Source organism: Sitodiplosis mosellana, unplaced genomic scaffold (genome assembly GCF_009176505.1).
Source record: "Sitodiplosis mosellana isolate CC-2019 unplaced genomic scaffold, AAFC_SMos_1.0 Smas_scaffold_17, whole genome shotgun sequence".
Lineage (NCBI taxonomy): Eukaryota > Metazoa > Arthropoda > Insecta > Diptera > Cecidomyiidae > Sitodiplosis > Sitodiplosis mosellana.
Genome location: NW_022595259.1, coordinates 510,847 through 530,308, shown reverse-complemented (window position 1 = coordinate 530,308; position 19,462 = coordinate 510,847). Strand labels below are relative to the sequence as shown.

Here is a 19,462-nt window from a genome sequence, read left to right as displayed (position 1 = left end):
CGTGTTGACCATCCATTAAGTATGAAGCACGAAAAACAAAGAGTAAAAATGTCGTTAACATTATGTGTTTTTTTTTTTTGTTAGATCAATTCTTTAATTTATTTCATTTTGGATTTATATATAGAGTAAGCTAAAGTTTAATGATTTTTCTCGTCTTATCGTCTAATTCAGAGGCACTAATCGTAATATCATATATATTCATTTCATAAAGGGCTATTTACACAATACAAAAAAAAATGAATCGCGCGCAATTTTTCTTTTTCTGTTCGGTGAATTAAAGCGAGAGATATTTTTCTGGCGAGAGAAAAATGTAAATAAACATGACGAAAGATAATGTTACAAAATAAAAAGTAAGCTAAATTGAAATGTGTTTTAATCATAATGATAATAATCCACAGTGGAAAGCAGGAGAGTGAATTTGGCGCCTACGGAACAATTCTGTTATATATTTTTTTAAATTATGCAATTAAAAACGATCACTAAAAACTAGTATGCACTGAGTGTAAGGCAATTGGTAATCTATCGAATTTTGATGCATGGTTCGCATGTGCCAGGCTTTAGAAATGATGGATGACATTCGGGGCATTTGGCATTTTCGCCATACCATGGCTTTCGTTGCACTTCATTCGAACTACCGTCGCTGACCAGTTGCTCCTGACTCTGTGATACTTCGTCAGGAATTTTGATTTGGAATGAATTGACGGCATTGGTTTCGGTGTAACTCGGTCGCTCGACATTTTCCAATGGGAACGTAAATTCGGGCACGGAAAATTTCTTTTTCAACTCCACATAATTGAATGTGCTTGTTTCACTGTTTCGTTTCGTTGAAATGCTGTTGGCAGCCGTCGGTGTTGATGAAACGGAGCGTTGTGTTTGTGATTTGTCGTTGCTATGGGTGAATGAATTGACATTCAGTGCACTAAACGATGGGAATGAATGATTTGTGGCCGATGGTACAGTGTCATTGAACATAGGCAGCGGTGAATAGGCTGGCGGTTGCAATGAAATTGACGGCAATTTCACATTGTTGAACGATTCAAACAGCGGCGGCACTAAATCATTGTTCACAAATGATGGACCGACGGCTGATATCGTCGTATGCGGTGGAATTACGGGTATTTGATTTTCATCGCTTGAGATTGTAATGGCACCATTACTTTTATTCTCATCGTACGGTGGCTCCAGATTGCTGGCAGGCAATTTCCATTCGCGATAAATTGGCGGCCCTTGTGTTGATGCACTGCCAAACAAGTTCAACGTTTCATACGGTGGCAACAGAACCGTCGGCGGTTCTTTTATTTTCCCTTCTTCGGCCAAGACTGGCACAAAATTTGGTGTTGGTGTGGGCGTTGTGGGCGTCGGTGTTGATGAAGTTCGCAAACGATCACCGAAATTACTAACGCCAGAGCTTGCCACTGAACTTGGCCGTGGCCGGAATCGATCCTCGTTTGAAACTGGTGGACGCGTTTCGGGAATCGAATTCACCGTTGTTTGAATGAACGGTGGAATTGAGGTGGTTGGTATTGGCCGCACGAATTGTGGAGTACTTTTTGTTGTTGTTGTCGACACTGTATCGCTATAATTGAAAATTGGATGCAAAAACGGTGGCTGGAATTCAATTATCAATGGTTTTGGCGTCGTTTTTTGGACCGGTTTTTCATCTGTTTCGAATACATTTTCGTTTTGCGTGCGACGACTATCTTGACTTGATGATGTTTTTAGATCACTGCCGCTGGAGAATGTCGGCTGACCGTTCTGGAATTGATTGAACGACTGGAAATTCGAACGTGGTGTCGTTGATGGGAAAGGAGTCGTTTGAATTGGAGGTTGAACCGTGTTCCAACGACTCGACGCAGCGGGAGATGAAGCTGCCTTGTGCAGAACTGACGAGTGCTTGTCAAAGCTATGAATTGAGTTCAACAGTGGAGATATCGTCTGAAATGGAACGACACAATTTTCACGTTATTTTTTTCTCAAAATTTTTGTTTTTTCACTCATTTTGCTCTCAATATTTCTATATTTGTGTTTTTCAAAAACTTTCCTTCCTTAAATCAAATCCATTTCTATTTGAAATCAAACAAAATGATTTCAAGTATGAAAAAAAGCTAAGCAGTGTCAAAATTACCTTTCTAAATGTTTCACCAGCAAAATCGGGCGCGTATTGCTTGTCAAACAAATCCGGTCTTGGCGTACGAACATCGTACTCGTCATCGCGAACAAATGGCTTGTCTCGTTGACCTGAAGATTGAATAAAAGCAAATCAGACAATTTCATTAGAAATAAAGCAAAATTCCCGCTAATGAATTTTAACGTAAAAATGGAACTCGATGCCGAATCAAACTGGATTTATTTTTCTTCCGAATGAACTTCAACCTCTATTTACTCCATTATTAACATTTTCATTTGTTTTTTTCCCATATCAATTTTGATTCAAAAATCATTGATTCAAACATACGTTTATTTTGATATGTGATTTTTGGCTCGTTTAAAATCGAATTTATTTCCAATCCAAGAAACACTCTCCTCTCAACTCTCTGCTGTCTTTATTTCGAATCATTTTTTATTTTGCTAAAGTCAATCACGAAAAAAAAAACTCTTACCGATCAATAAATTAGCATCGTAATCACTTTCGGCTTTCGAGCAATTCACCATATACCAGTGATCGCAGATGAGCATTCTCTGTTGAAATAATGTTGTGTTGGGGCAACTGTAGCTAAATTGGCGTCCCAAACCATCGCACATGTGATAAACCTAATGATGAAAATGCCAAATCGCTTTGTGAATTATGAGACATTTTTATGGATGTTCAATGTTTTATGTTACCTGACAACCTGTCGCCGATTCCATAAAGAGCCATTTAGCATCATGGGAGAATGAGAAAAAGTTGATGGAAGAAGAAAAATGGTTGAATAGACAAACAAAATAATAAGTGAATCCGAATGAGTTCAGTTGACTTTTTGCATGAATACGAATTTTGTCTGTCATGATTTGTGCATATTTTTGAAATTAGAATTTGAATTTGCAAATGAGATTTGGTTTAGCATGTTTTCGAACCGACGTTTATTTCAATTGCAAAGTTTCTAAACATATTTTGAGGTAAATCGCAAGTTTTGCACTGAAAAATGTGAATGAAATTCACTTAAAAATATGCAAAACAAATCGAATGAAATATAGAACGATGTGCTTAAAAAACAGAAGTTGCTTTGAAATAGTTAGGTTTTGAACGTGCTGTCAATGGAACATAAAACGAATCATCAATCGAATCGTCAGAGGAATTAGAATGAGTGAACGTTACAATGAACGTCTGCTATAAAATGCTTAAAAATTCAACTCTTGATTTCTATTGCAAAGCATCAATTTTCAAAAAAAAATTAGCTCAGTATGAGCTCAATATGCGATGTAGCTCAAAAATCAAGTCAATAATTTGCATATTCACCTGCTTCAACATCTGCATAGTATCCAGCCGGGCGTCCCTTGCAATGGAAGTTTGTCTTTGGTATTTGGCTTGGATTCTGTAACGAAGGAAAAGAAAAACATGAAACTTTAAATTCGTTGAAACCTTTAATTAAATTCCAAAATGACGAAGACATTGTCTAAACGAGCATTGACTTGTGCATCATATGCAAATGGAATATTCAATAAAAATACCATTAAATGTTTTGTTGAAATCGTCTGCCAAGTGTAACACGGTTCATAACGAACAGAGCGAAAAGAGCAACACACACACGCAATTCATCGTTGACGTCGCGAAAAGAAAAATGCAAAATAGCAAAGAAGCCGAGAGTGCATGTGAAATGCCTGTAGAGCACATGTAGTTCATTAGATTGCATTCGCTGGAAGATGATGCAATGAGATAAGAGACAGCCTAACAAGCGAAAGAGTTGCCTTTTTGTATTTATCTCGTGCCATTTAAACGCCATTTCATCATCGTCATCAAAATACATAATGAAATGTGCACCAATTCAGCCTTTTGTTCCATTTTTACCGCGAGAGAGAGAGAGTTGCGCTATCACGGCTATTGTGTGAGCGACTGAGTGTGCCACTTTCGTGATGCTGCTTCATTCATCGCAACTTCATTTGTCGGTTGCTTTCGTTCATTGAAAATCAATTGAACCACCTCAAAATGTGGCAGGTGATCAATCAAACTGTTTCTAAAATTTAACATCCAAAAACTTGAATTGAATCGAATTCATTTCAGTTTCTGGGTCATGATGCAAGAAAAAAAAAACGCCGACCCTTCCAAAGGTCAAACAGAATTTCCCTTTTTCAATGGACATCAATGGAAAAATCGATCAACTTTGAACTATTTAAGACAAGTGTTGATTACACGATAATTCACAATTTAATGATTCCACCTCGAATAATTTTCAGCCAACGGCGATTTTTTTTTTCTATTACAAACGGCTCTATGCAAATATCATCGAAGATTCATGTATTTTTAATAGAAACGACAACAAAATTGCTGAAGACAACGAAAGAGAAAAAAACGAGAAAAAAATTCATCGCAAAAAATCCTTGTATCGCATCGTAAACAAAACAAAGCCCGCAGCTACCGAATCAAACCAAATTCCCATTCGCTGGCTGAAATAAAAAAAAACAATTCATGTGAACTTTTGTTGACTGCTGACACACCGAAATGATGATGTCGGACTAATTTATGGGCCAATTGAAAGAAATTGTTTTCTGTTTTACCGCTGAAACGTTGTATTTCGACGAATTTAACAACAAAAAAGATTTCTATCTCAAAGTACACATCGTTTGAAAGAAGAAACATTGAACGAATGGCCTACAAATGACATATACTAATCGTCACACTGGAAACTGTCTGGTGCGGCGAAAAAGAAGAATGACTTTGATGAGAATTTTAAATTAGTAAAACAAAGCAATGTTTGCTTTGTTTTTGCTTTTGGTTGTCGGAATTCCAAACACATACTATGCCGATGAATCTGTTCACTGCTTCGCCTGAAGAAAATGGGCGAGCCATTTGCAAGAACAACCATTGCGCTGTGTCGGAATATATTTATGGTACTATTACGTCAAGTGACATCATATTACAATTGAAATCCCGTCAAAAGTGACACATCGTCTTCACCATTAAAAGTGTCGTCGGCACGAGACTGACACATTAATCTAACACTACAAACACCGAGAAAACACACATCTTTATCGCTTCATGACTTAATTTACGGTATTGCCAGCGAGATTACGGAACTTTTCAACTGATGTTTTGGTTTTCGCAGCCATTTGTAGCACCGTTTTTATGCACCGAGTTTCTTAGATTTAAATGCTTTGATTTTGTTTTCTCGTTCGGCCTAAGTTCTTCGATGCTATGCAGAAAATTTTGAACATCATTCGTTAATTATTCGCTTTGGCGATGGCACACTTTGGAATTCATGTTTTCACTTTTGTTTCAACACCTGCATTTGAAGTGAAGTGAAGAGGTTGGAACAGAGATATTTTCAGTTAATAGCAGATTATAGGATATTAGTTGGGCACAGACAATCAGCAAGCTGAGATTGAGACGTTTTTGTTCTGTGACTTTCTGTCCATACAAATTTAAGTGAGAAAATGATTTTTTGACAAACGACTTCATGAAAAGCATTTCAAAATATATCTCAAATTCACTTTTCGTCATAAATTTGTGTAGATCACAACAAAGAAAAAAAGCGAGTCAAAAAATCGAAACGTCTCATTTTATCAGCTTTTTAAGTTTGCTCAGTATATATCTTCAGATCAGTCTTTGACAGGATTTTGTTTGGAATTTTTCTTCTCAATAGCGTAGAATTTCGTTTATATTCACTTGAATCGGTTTCAAACAGATTTTCATGAAATTTCGAGCTACTTCAAAGCCGGTATAAGACAACAAAATATGCATAGTAAAACACGTTGATATATTATCGGATCGGCGATTCTGTAAATCTTATTCCATAAATTTGAACTTATCAACGATTTTTTCACTTTTTTATCGGTTCAACTAGAATAGCTAAGGTTTAGTTACCTTTTCTATATTTTGTGAATAAAAAACGCAGCAGCCACATTCTGAATTCCGTTAGTTGCATCCATATGATCATACCATAACACATTTAGATCAGAAAAATTGCTTCGCAAATCAGTTAATTGAGTTGAAGTGAAGAACTAAAACATTTTGACAAGAAATTCGTATTCCACGAGAATGAAAGATAAAAAAATAAAATCAGAAGAAAGCAAAGCTCAAAAACCACGAAAATAAGCGAAAGAAAATAGCGAAATTGAATTAAGACTTTCAACACTTTGGAATTTGCATATTTTTTGGTACTCCATCAAATTCTGATTACTGAATCAATTCGTTTGAAGTCTGATTAAATGGTTAAATAATTCACTCCAATCTTAAGAATTTACCAAAAGTGGGAGCAAAAAGAAGGCACCGAAAAACCTCCATTAACTGAAATTATGGACATGTCAACTACGCATCAATTTGCATTGGATGAAATTTATACATCAGATTTGCACGAAATTCGAACAAAATTTGAAGATAAATGAATCAATATGGCGAGACAAAGAGAGTCTATGATGATCCACGATTACGTTTTTGTTTTTTGTCAATTTTAATCTACCTCCAAGTTCTAAGTTCTAATAAAAGTAGTCAAATACAATAAATTATTTTTCTGTGGTTCCAAAAAATACGATAGATAAAATTCAGCGTCTGAATTTCAGAGAGCGAGTGTCATTCTGCATTCCATCCTTTGCAATATCAAGGTCAAAGAATTGATTGAATTTCATAATCATCGTTTCAAAATTGGAAATTGAATCATTTCGTCGCCGAAGCTCATCTAAATTGATTCTCTCTACCCATAAACTCTTCAGACTTTCAAATGTTCTATGTAATAATTGTATAATACGCAAAGCTAATTTGAATAATATTCCTATTTTTATAAGCTTATCGACTTATGAACTCCTGATCGGTGCTGTTCACCGCGAATGTTTCGTTTTGTTGGAAATGGATAACAACTAGAATTGAGCACAAAGTTTGCAAATCGGCAAAATTCAAATCGTTTTAAATTTAAAAAAGAAAAAAATCTAATCGGTTCCGCTGTTAAGCTCGTTCCAAATAATACTTCTTATGGAGCCAAAGCCGCAATGCGTGAGTCGCGATTGCCGCTCACTCGATGCGATTTGTCGATAAGAACCATTTGAAGTCGGTTGATTCATGCGTGTATTTCGTGTGGGCGAATGATTCGTTTCATGTGTATTTGAAGCTTCGAATGAGTAATCATCGTGATTTGCACATAATCTAATAAGAAAAATGGTTGTTTTGAACCGCAAAGCGTGTATGTTTCATTTGCAAAAGTCAAAATAAACATAAATCCCATTGGTATTCAAGCACTTGGTGTGTTCAAGACAAAAGACAAAAACCAAAATGAAAAACACGCCGAAGATTTTGCGGTGTCGCCTACAAAAATCGCACTTGAAATAGTTGATGCGTGTGCCATTCCTATTTTGGGTCTGTCGCCAGATCCGATGTGTTGCGGGCATCTTCATGGTATTGCGACTCATTAATAACACCGTTCATAATTACACTTCAGATCCGGAGGAGTTAGCAACGTTCTAAAGAGAATGTTCAGAATTTTTCCTCTCTTTTTCTTCAAGCAAACGGGAAAAATTTATAGTTAATAAAGCGAAAAAATTAATTACATGACTTCAGTGTATTGAGAGAGCCGATTGTAGCCACCCGCCTCGCAAAGTTCGCTGGAATTTATTAGCATCAATTAATCCGACATGAAACATGTAAACACATTAAACCATACTGTGGTAATCGCATGTTCTGAAGCGGCAAATCTTCATTCTTTCCTTTCTAACGCAGACTATGGCTGTTCTCGCCAAACAGTATACTCAGAACGGTACACCGAACAATCACCAGCTACTTTTATCACCGCCCACATCGACACGAAAGAAAAAAAACAGCAAACAAAATAATTTATGCACAAAACTTAGAAGAGATAAAAAGAAACCGTTTGCTAAATCCGATTTTCATACACTGGAATATGGCAACGGCTTTCGCAATTCGCTGCCGCCATCGTATTTGGCTTCATTAACGCCAATTGTAACAATATTAAACTTGGAGGAGATTCTTTTGACGACGACAGCAGCGGCAGCGACAGTCAATATCATTTACCAATTCGTAAGACGATACTATTGGAATGGAACTGATTCGAGCATCCGCTGCAACGAACCAATCTAACGCTTCAATGTCGTGAAATGCTCTTTTGCCTCACCCTCAACACACTCACACACCGCTCTTGCGAACTGCATTCGTAAACGACACAATCAGGGTCACTGCGCGACGGGAAGATACGCGATTCTGTCGATATATTGCGAAAAAATGAATCTATTGAGCGCATCTTTCCATTCATATTCACATTACCAAATACGATCGCGCGCACACAGCACCTGCTCACCACATACCGTTTTGTATGCGCTTAGCAGCGAGAAAAATATCCATAAGCAAACAAACAAAATGAGATTAAGTAGCAAATGAAAGAGAGAACGAGAAAGAACGTGAACAAAATATTGAAAGAATAGGTTTTCTTGCGAGAAAAGGTGAGACAAAATAATTCGGAATGGAATTAAAACAAAAACAAACATAGAGACAAATCAAAAATGAAAACGAATACAGCAAAAAAATCAAAGCCGAACCCAAAAATTGATCGGTTACTCCGAAGTTTAAACAGAAAAATCCCGTCAAAATACACATTCTCTATCGAAATCAGCTTATTTTCAACTCTAAATGCCGTTAGTCGACGGTTATTCCATCGACCTACCACATATGTTATGATTTATATGCTTTGAAATCACATTTCCAGACAAATTTCGTCGATAGCCATGATGTGAGTTTCATTTGAGGAGTTTTAACTTTGTTTTATCCTTTTTTTAAACTACATTGAGCAACTTTTTAAGCGTATTTCAATTTTTGTGGACCAATTTAAACAACAAAAAAGTTTTTTTTTTGATCCGTTTGAAGCAAAAAAATAATCATAAGAAATTTTGTTCGTTATTCGTTTCAGAAAGCACCTAAAAGAAGTTCCTCATCAAAAATTATAGTACTTTCCGATCATAAGAAGTTTATTTGCATAAATTAGGTGGTAATCTTAATTTCAGTGAGCTGCTTGAAGCAATGCTTCAATGAATAAGCAGCCTGCTTTATTTCAATCGTCCAGTATTGTTCTTCAATTTGCATAAATGGAAATTCATTAACAATTTGTAATCTGCAATCTAAATATTTCGATCTTCTAAATTGAATCTCTGTTTTTCGATATCTCTAATCTCGATCATTCGATTTTTTCTTTCAATTTATTAAACCTTCCGATGGATATGATGAATGATTGAGTCGCATCGTCGGCGGCAAAAAGTGCACGGCATTTTCTGTGTGTATTTGAGTATGAAATTCATCATAATTCTTTCGGCGTTGACTCCATTGTTATGATTTATATGAATATGCATTGAATGTTGTACTTGAACAATACCAGCTGAGTTTGCGTCCAAAAATGGGGAGGCCGTTCTACTGACATCAATTCTCTCGGTGTTCATCTCTCAAAGGTTTCGATCTTGTTTCATTGTCTACTGCCGAAGTTGTATTGTTGCAGTTCGTGGAATTCATCAGGTGTCAGACACAAAAAGAAAACCGAAGACGCAACTCAAACATCAATCAAAGCGTAAGCTTGGCTATGGCCAAGCAATTCAATCGAAATTAATTGCGCTTAATTTAAATGGGAACCATCATAAATAAGGCGATTAATTGGGCAATTTTTTGCCGAGCATTTAGATGATGGTACGTTTTTTTTTGCGCTGACGTTCAATAAATGAGTGGTATTCATGCAGTTCTTGGGAGGCCGTGAGCTGTTGAATAATCGAATGTCGTTGAACAATGAAGCCAAATGAAAATAAACAACGAAGGAAAAAATGTCGCTATTAAATGTGCTTATCGAATCAGACAGAGCTAACACTTAGCTTTGAATATGGATTTTAAAATTAAATACCAACGAGAGACATTTTGAACCAGCAATGTTTTCGTCATCGCTTATAGCGAAAAAAAACACATGATTTTAGGCAGAACAATCATATTATTCGCTTGTTTTACATTCTTTTTTTTGTTGAAGAGCAATTCTTCCCTATAAATTTAATGGTATTTCTGGAAAATCATTGTAACTTTGGTCCAAATTGAAAAATATGAAAAAAATAACGAGAAAATTAGTTTGAAAATTAACAAGTTAAACAAATGACGAAGAAAAACAGCGGAAATTGAACTATTTCATGAAAATTTAAAGGAAAACTCTGTCTTATGTAACACATTTTTCCGAAACAATCATTGAAAATCATCCAAAATCGTCAACATTCAAAAAACAATGCTGCTCTTCAGCCGATGAGTCGTCGAAGTCGTGTCTTTTCTCGTTCGTTTAATGGATGCGGTATCATTTTTTCGATGATATTAGCGATGTCGCGTTCACTGCGAATGTACATAATCGGCCATGGAAAATACGATCCAAAGATTCTATCGAAAAGAGTAGAAGAAAGAAAACAATTGCATCGATAAAAATCGGCCATTTCATCGCAAGCGAATAAGAAATGTTTGCGTGCTTTGTGAAATTATGTTGTGTGTGGTGTCTATTGGATGTGTCGTTTTTTGCGCCATTTGTTATTGTCGACGATCGATCCGAACAAGGAAGTAAAGAATTGAAATGCACGACTCAAATAAATAAAGCACGAGCTAATAATTTATGTGAAACACTCGATTGAGCGCGAACGCGCGCTCGCTCCGTCCAATTGACCCCGAGCTTGCACACAACACACGTATAGAATGCGCTTGGTCACGGAACAAACCTGTGAAATCGTACTGCATTCAAAGCGTCCGGCTGCATCGATTCGAGGCGCTCAATCTCGTATTCCAATTGTTTCACGTAGGCTCGACTCTCTTTTAGCTTCGATGATGATGGCATTTTTGTGCGCTCTCTTCGCTCAGAAGGTTTTTTACTCATTTTCTTTCTTATTTCCTTTTTCTAGCTTTTTTTCTATTTATTTTATGTAATTTATTTTCTGATTCTTTTTTTTTATCTCTTTCTCTTTATTTCCTTCTATTTTTCTTTATTTTATTAGAGTTTTTCAGCAGTTTTGCTTATGAATTGGCCTCACTTTTGCCCACACGACTAAAATGCTTTTTCTTGACACGAGTTGTGACGCAGAAAAACTGCTGATATTCAAAATAACAAATTGCTGCGTTGCCATGGAAACTGACAACAGATGGTGGTTTCATTAAACAGAACAACCGACCGTCTCTTGTTCGTACATTCCTCTTATCGATTTTTTTTTTCCAGCGGAGAAATGTGACTTTTTGCCGCTTTCGCATACAACTCACAAGTTTATTGGCAAAAATGTTGCATTGCATGTATGAAGTCTGTGTAGTACAGACAACTCTTGAACATTTTGATGTTCAGTAATTCGATTGGTTCTAACGACAAGGTAAGCTTAACTCTGTTGAGTTTGTTTATTCTTAAATGAAATACCTCCAAATTGTTTCATTATATCAAACACAGTATATTCCAATAATTCACTGAATTTCACTCCAAATGAGGGGAAAAAATGACAGCGTTAAATCAACCCAACACAATATGTTCGACACATTGAAGTAGTTTCCGTTCGTTCTTTCGTGTTCTTGCAATATTTGCCCATTGTGTCAGAATCTTTCTTTTTCTAAGACAAGTCAAATCAAACAGTTGTGATGCCTTTCAATCATCCTTGTCGAACCTTTAACTTTCAAAAGAGTTTCGACAGCTTATCCATTCTTTGATAAATGGGATCAATAACAATCTCATTCAATAACAGATTCGCCGACTTTTATTTGAACTAAAACTGATCAATTAAGTTAAATTTATTTAATAAAAAGAGCACGAAAAAAACTCACACTAAAAAGTTCATTCTGTCCAGCGACGAAGGTAAAGATCATAAGCTGCAGCCCAATCGCTAGCCGACTCATACTTATTGATGTCGAACTCATTTTTCACAATGGTATTCAATCAGTTCCCAATTGAATTGTATGAATTCAATTTGCGTTTTCGAAATTCCCACCAATTTCAGTCCTCAGTTACCGCGCAATCTACGTTTGATTCACCATCAAGAAATCACGTTTCAGTCATAAGCTGCGAGAAAGAATGTTGGAAAATATGAGAAAAATTTATGCAATTAATTGAATTATTGATCGAATTTTAAGCATTTTTTCGGACCAAAGCAAAGGGATATTGCAACTTTTTTGACCAGAAAAAACGCCATCTTACGTCGTGCCCGTAAATTATTTTACTGTACATTTAGATGGTAGAGCTTGAACAAAAGTTCAATACTATGCATAAACTTGGAAAGAGCTTGATAAACTTGATGAAATACATATATTTTATGGTCGTTGCAATACCCCTATGGACCAAAGAAAAAGCAAAAAGGGAAGCGATAGCCCATTTTCAAGTGTTCTGTCATTGAATCCGTTAACTCGACTTTTAGGCTGGAATTCCGTATGGAATAGTCGTTTTTTCTTGAAAGAAACAATGAATTAATCCTCAATTCTAGCAATTTTCAATGATTTTTCTTTAAATTAAAAAAGCACGAGTCTTTAAATTAAATTTTTTTTTTTTGAAAAGTACGAAAAATCGGATTTCCACTGAAATATGGATAATATTATTCAAGATTTAAAATATTTCACATTCAACGACGTTAATAAAATGTGAACCGAGTCCCATATGAAAAAGTAGCAATAAATCGATTTGGATTGTAATTTAAAAAATGAAAGTGTCCACACTGATGTGTTGAGCATGGGTGAAGAAAAGGCCATAAAACCCATATTCGTTGCTCATAAACGCAATGATCTTGTAGCACATTCGTTAAACTATCTCTTTTTGAAAAATGCCGGATCGTACAGCAAAATTATGTTACAACGAAAAAAAAAGCATTCAGCATTTTTAGCATGAAAACGTATTTATCCGAAGAAAACGGTTGAAGCGAATATATCGAACGACACAAAAAATGGAAACGGTAGAGCACGTAACAATCGTCTGTTGTTGTTGTTTTGTGTTTGTGAATGCGGCGAAAGGAAGAGATAATGTCAATAAATAACGTTTGGTCGGGTGAAAAAAACACATTCGGCTTAGACAATCGAATACATTTGTAGTGTCACTGGTCGATCGTCAAAGGTTCAATCGCATACTTCGATTGAGTTATTGAGTGAATTGCGCGCGGTTCGCGGTGAAGCGCCTCTCAATAATTTATGGTCATCGATTAAAGTGAACACGTGGCGCGAGAAGAGCATGAACGAGAAGCATATGACGCTGAAGGTCGCCCATTTCAATTACAAATTCGATTATTCGTACACGCGGAGAGCGCGAGTGGAAAAGAAAACAGCAAAAAGAGTACGGAAAAAACTGATTACATCTGATGCTACGTGCAAGATCGTATAAAGGTAAACGCTTTACAAGCTCGAAAATTGTGTCAGCTTTTTTCGAGTGCAGAATGATTTGGTTTTTATGCGGTTTCTGGACCATTTCCGACCTAGGTACCAAGAGCTCATGTTGTGTTCGGTTTAAGCAGACGAACGATTTAATTTAACGGTTCTTTTTATATCAATATATCAAATAATCGAACGCGATAGATGCCGACCGTGTAATTCATGGACACATGCAGATTCTTACTGCGATAAAATTATTTGGCAATTTCAAACGATGGACCTTTTTTTAGCGATAAATTCAATTGCGATGAACTCTTTTTGCCTAAACAAATTTCAAGCAATGACTTCTTTCGAGGGTTGAATTTGAACCGTTGAATTCGAAGACGATGGACTTTTTTGTTTGATGAATTTTTTTTCGAACGCAAATTTTGCGGCGCAAAATGATGATGATGAAATAATTGCGATCACCGTGTGACAGATTAATTTCGATAGTATTCGACCGATGAAGAGACGAAAAAAAAAGATCTCACCATTCATTTCTTTTCTCGAGCTCTCATCGTGATTGAACGAACAATTGAATTCTCAGCACAATATTAATCGTTCTCTCGCTTTACATTTCAATGTCATGTGCCAAGCATTTATATTCAAAATCAAGTAAAAGGCTATATCGATTCCCAAAATTTTTCGATACACTATGCTCAACAAAAAGATCCAACTAGTTTTTTGTCGACAATTCCAACGTTTCACATTTGTAAATGTGTGAATAAAGTATATTTTAAATGGAATTAAACGCAGTATTTTTTTTCTTCTCCATACACAACTCTGCGCGCATTACAGCTATGAAGTATCTTAAATGTGTACACACTTTTTTAAGAAAATGATTCATTTCCACATCGATCTCAGCGAACAACCGACGCAATTGAACACATTTCACCCACAAATTTTCGCCATCAAGTCCAAGTTCAACACATATTTACACGAATAAAAAATTACGGCGAATTTTACCTGTATACTTCGGTTGATAAAACGTTTTTGTCGGTTTAATAACAACAATGACATAAAATATGACCATGAAATTATAAGTTTCAATCTGAACGATGATGATAATGAATATCATTAAAATGGAAATAAATCGGAAACAATCATTTGAAGAACCTAAGTTTCGTTCACACGAATGAAGCAATAAATTTCAGATAAGAAAAAATAACGATTGTGGTTTTTGAGACGATTTGAACGGAGTTATCGTTGCTATTAAAGCATCAGCAATGCACATTTTCAATGGAATTAATCAAACGGCTGGACATTAATTTCATCGGTGATGTTTAAAGAAAAAAAATCATCGATAATGTTCGAAGAATTTGTTTCTAAGTTTTCGTCAATTATATTATTGGGAATGAAAACTATTGAGCCTACGGTTAAGAATAAATCTTCCATTGAAATCAATACCTCCTTGACAACAACCAATTATGGAAAAAAAAGTCGAAGAATTTTGGAAAAAGTGTAAGAAGGCCTGAATCCATGAATAATCAATTTTATTAAAATTGTGCCTTCCAAACATATCAAAAGCGTAAATTGCCACAGAAAAAATGTCACTTAAACTGAATGGAACGCTTTAAAAAGCCAAACAAATGGCTCAATCAATAAATGTATTGGGTGTGAAGACATCGCCCTTTTGATGATTTCCATGCAAATAATGACGTCGTTGCTTTAGAGAGCGTGTTCAGTTTTAATGGCGATAAATGTCACGTGAGTCCATTACCCACACGTACTCTGCCTGACATTGATAGCTGTGCTGCATAAAGATTAAGAGCCGCAAAACCGATTTAAATGCGATTAAACGCAATTTGGCTGGGAGAATAAAAACGAATCACGTGAAATCATCTTCATTTTCGATGGATCGAAGGATGACTTGACAGAATGAAAAAAACGAGTAATCAAACTCCAATCGAACTAAAGCAATGATTGGTTTTTGATAATTTGTTTTTGTCAATGCAAAATTGAATAGAGTCGATCGTATTGGAATTTCATCGATGAAACGATTGTTTGCATTAAATTGCAAGTGAGATTTATGGTTTCAATCAATGAGATTGCGGTTTGCAAATGCAAATAAAAAGCGAGATCATCGATTCTGCGACTGCGATGATTGTATTCACGATTCAAGCGAACAAAACACGGATTTCGACGTAAATAAATCGTTTCCTCCCATAAATCTTCAGAGCTACAAAGCCAAGAGTAGTCAATTTCAATTGTTTATCGTCACATTATTATCTCGTCGATGACGACGTCAAAAGCAGCAGCAGCAGCGATAATTGACATTTTCTATCAGTCGAGCGAGTCGGTTCGTGTGTTGTACGGCTGCAAGTCGTGCCATTGATGCCACAAAACAATTTATTACGTCGAGTGATTGTGATAGCCGTCGGCCATCGCGCGGTGATAAATCACTGATTGAATGATCGTTCTTGGCGACACATACCACATTCAATGTTTACACCGATGAGAAACGACGTTTACAGGAAAATTGCGATGGGTGAAAAGTTCATACCATCTCAAAATCGACTTTCTCAAAAAAAAAAAATTTCGAGCTTGTTTTTTTGAAGCATTCGAAATTCGTTATACAATTGAAAGCTGGTGCATTGCGACTGGAAAAAAATGTGGAATTGAATTTGGAACAATCGGTTTCAAAATGCCAATGACATCATTTTTCAATCATCGAAAATGCTTCGTGAGAGAGACTGGCATCAGCAGCACTCTTTCCACTGAGCCTCAACATTTTCCATTTGGGTCGATCTAACGAAATATCCATTCGTCTAATTATTTTCGATATCTCGATTGGCGGCGGCTCATTATATTATTTCGAACTCAACGTCAGTTTTTGGCACTTAAGCAAATCTTAATTAATCAAAACATTGCTCAAACTTTTAGACAGTTAATTGTAATGCCGAGATTTATCCGCCGATTTTCGACCAATTCGTTACACAATTTTACTATTGGCGACTTCGCATCAGCTTCAATTTTATTTCAATTTTTCAATCCCGATTTTTTTTCGCACGTGATCGATCATCAACACTTCAAATCTTGCACTTTTGTCAAAAGGTTGACTCGTTTGACACCTCGACTTGAACCGAAATGGTCGATTTTTATTGAGAATATTGAGAACGAGTGATGAGTTTTTGAGTGTGTTTTTACTTGAATTTGAATTGTATGGAAATGTGCAAATATTCAGATCGAATTTTTCATTTTGATCGATACTTATGCCTCTCTAAGTTGCTGAATATTTCTTTGATCACCATGGTGACCATTGCAATGCATCCAAAATATTGGAATAGGTATTTCACTGTAATTCGAAAAAAATGTGTCTTTTTTTTAACTTAGACAGAGAAATGGCTTTTTTTAGACCAGACGAAACCAGACAAGTCATAATTCAACCTATCAAGTTTACAAAGTATTGTACATTGAGCAGCACCCTAACAACCAAGCATAAAGAATATTCGGAAAACGCAGCAAGGAATTGAACGACGATTTTCACGTTAAATATGTTTATGACAGTTTGTTTTTAGCAAAAATTCATCAATTTTCATATCTTTCCATATTATATTCGTACAACTTTTCATCAATTTCCTCCAAATTTCCTCTATTTTAGAACAATTTTCTACTGAATCTCAGCTAAAATCGTCCAACACCTGATCGATTCCATTGAAGTTGAAAAATCATAAGTTGAAATAAAGTTATCTTAAATCTCATCAAAAAACCTCTTATAAAATCAATTAGCACATCATGAAACATTGATGCTGCTGTTTTTTTTCTTCATGTTCAACAATTTCATTAGTTTTGTCTCGTTGTTCAGGTCTTTGTGTAGAAAAAAAAGTTCATATTAAACGAATGAAGCGGCTAGTTGTTTTTTCTTTCTTTTCAATTTGAATGATCGGCCACTGAAGTGGTGCTTGTTAATCAATTAGTCGTACATCTGAAGTACGAAACGGTAAACACGAGCACAGTAGTTGATTAAGTGGATGTTCGTTCGAATGTTTGCTCTCTGTCGAGAGTATGTATCGCGTGAGCCCTCACTTCGCCGAATGCGATCGTTAAACTGCAAATAGGTCGGCGAAACGATTTCATGACGTAATTTTCTTTGCAGTTATCGCGGGCGAGAGTGCGAGCACATACACAGCAAAAAAAAAGACTTCATTAATTTCCGATGGCATCGGAATGTCGACGTTTAGATAAAACAATTGTTGCACGGGTTAAAGCGCAAGATTACAATGGCCGATTTCAATAATTAAGCGTCTTGAAATTGCCGCGCACGCAGCAGTTGGTAGCAAACACTCGATTCGTTACACAAAAGCGAACAATGCATTTCCCAATACTCAAAATGATGAGAATTGATCTGTTTTGACCAAGCAGATAGGGACGTGCGTGATGCATGAAATGAATGCATATGCTGCTCGTTGTTTTTTGGCATGAAATATGTAATCGCTCGGTTTAAATTGAGGAATTAGCAACCGAAACATGAGATTACGATCGATTTCCAAGATGCTCTTGCTCTCTCTCTCGTGTCAACGAAGGCAAATGCCAAACGGAACGCTGCACACATTGCGCAATCGACAGATCAAAGCCAAGATAACATTTGCATGCGATGTGCAATATGTACAGTGTACACATTTCCGATACTGAATTCGGGCTGGAATGACGAACCGCTTTTTTTTGAAGGTTTGGGTTGAAGTTGAAATGAACAAACAGTTGACTTGATTTTTTGTTGCTCTTTTACCTCTTCTTTTTCTTTTCGGTTTTGCTTAGTCAATTCTTCTGCTTCACTTATTCTTTCATTGGCTTTTGATTTCTTCGTTTTCAACTTTGATTCTTCATTCGTTGAAGATATTCTTCTCTTTCTCTCGTTTCATTGAAAATTCAATTGAATTTTCCCAAAGCAACGACTGCAAACGCATAATGAAATTCTGTTATTCCACTTATCTCCATTTTGTCTATTTTACAAATATTTGCCTTTCTTAAGCTGATAAAATGAACAAAATACAACAAAAAGCAGCTTCCGATTGAAATTACTTCGAGATTGATACAAACGGTCAGTCTCAATGACATTTTGAATTTAAAACTATGATAAATTGCGTGAATAAATTCAATTTTCTGATCTTTTTCGTTGAAAGACTTTTTTCCAGTCAAAATTTGTTTGTTAAAACTCATCTTCAGAAATTGTATTCGAAACGTTATTCAAATGCGTTCATTTCCCATGATCAGCGTTGAGCAAGTATTAGAAGTTGAATAAGCCTAATTTTGAAAACAATGAAATGGATTCACATATGTAACGACTGTTGTTTTTTGTGATAATCGCGCAAGTCCAAAGCAACAGATCATCGTGATTTGCTTTTCGTGTGCAACAAAACAATCGATTAATTGGCTCTAATTAATCACGTGAAATGTCGCATTTCAAACAATACCGTTGTGAAATCACAACCACAGCTTTAGCTCGAAGCTCACATTATTTGGATGCTTATTTGAACAAGAAAGAAAAAAAAACAATTTGATTGAAAGATAATCCAATTGAATTGTTAATGGTTGGAAGCAACAACCGAAAAATTTGATTTAAACATGTTGATTGATGATGCGGTGAGGAGCGATTCACATATCTATTAGTGAAGCGGTGTTTGTGCCGAAATATGATATTTGTTTGATTTTTTAATTTTTCGATCGATTAAATCGATGATGAACGAGGGATTTTGGCGCCCTGCGGCGAAAAATCGATTTTTTCAACTTCGGTTTATAAATAGATTTTTCAAATGAGAAAAAGGAAACATAATTCAATGTTGATTTTAGATGCTCAACAGCAAGTTTTTTTTTCATATTTCGGTCATTTCAATGTTGCTTTAAGATGATCAGTCATTTTGATCCATCAATGAATCCAACTTAAACGTTTTTGAGCTTGCAAAATTACATTAAATTCAGATTGAATGCAGAACTGAAACTTTGGGATTTATCTCAAATTAATGGCAAAAT

The 19,462-nt window shown here is 35.8% G+C and overlaps 1 protein-coding gene across 2 annotated transcripts in view; it reads right to left on the bottom strand.

Annotated features, from left to right (window-relative positions):
- Positions 1 to 67: 67 nt before the first annotated feature.
- The window catches only part of LOC129568194 (mucin-2-like), a 33,891-nt gene continuing 14,496 nt past the window's right edge, over positions 68 to 19,462 (bottom strand). For both annotated transcript variants that reach the window (XM_055445836.1, XM_055445837.1), the window contains 6 exons: positions 11,933 to 12,167; positions 3,437 to 3,512; positions 2,824 to 2,831; positions 2,601 to 2,751; positions 2,126 to 2,238; positions 68 to 1,935 (listed from right to left, as the gene is read on the bottom strand). In XM_055445836.1, coding sequence (XP_055301811.1) covers positions 520 to 1,935; positions 2,126 to 2,238; positions 2,601 to 2,751; positions 2,824 to 2,831; positions 3,437 to 3,512; positions 11,933 to 12,025 — 1,857 coding nt within the window. In that variant the 5' untranslated portion in view covers positions 12,026 to 12,167 and the 3' untranslated portion in view covers positions 68 to 519. The remainder of the gene's footprint in view (positions 1,936 to 2,125; positions 2,239 to 2,600; positions 2,752 to 2,823; positions 2,832 to 3,436; positions 3,513 to 11,932; positions 12,168 to 19,462) is intronic.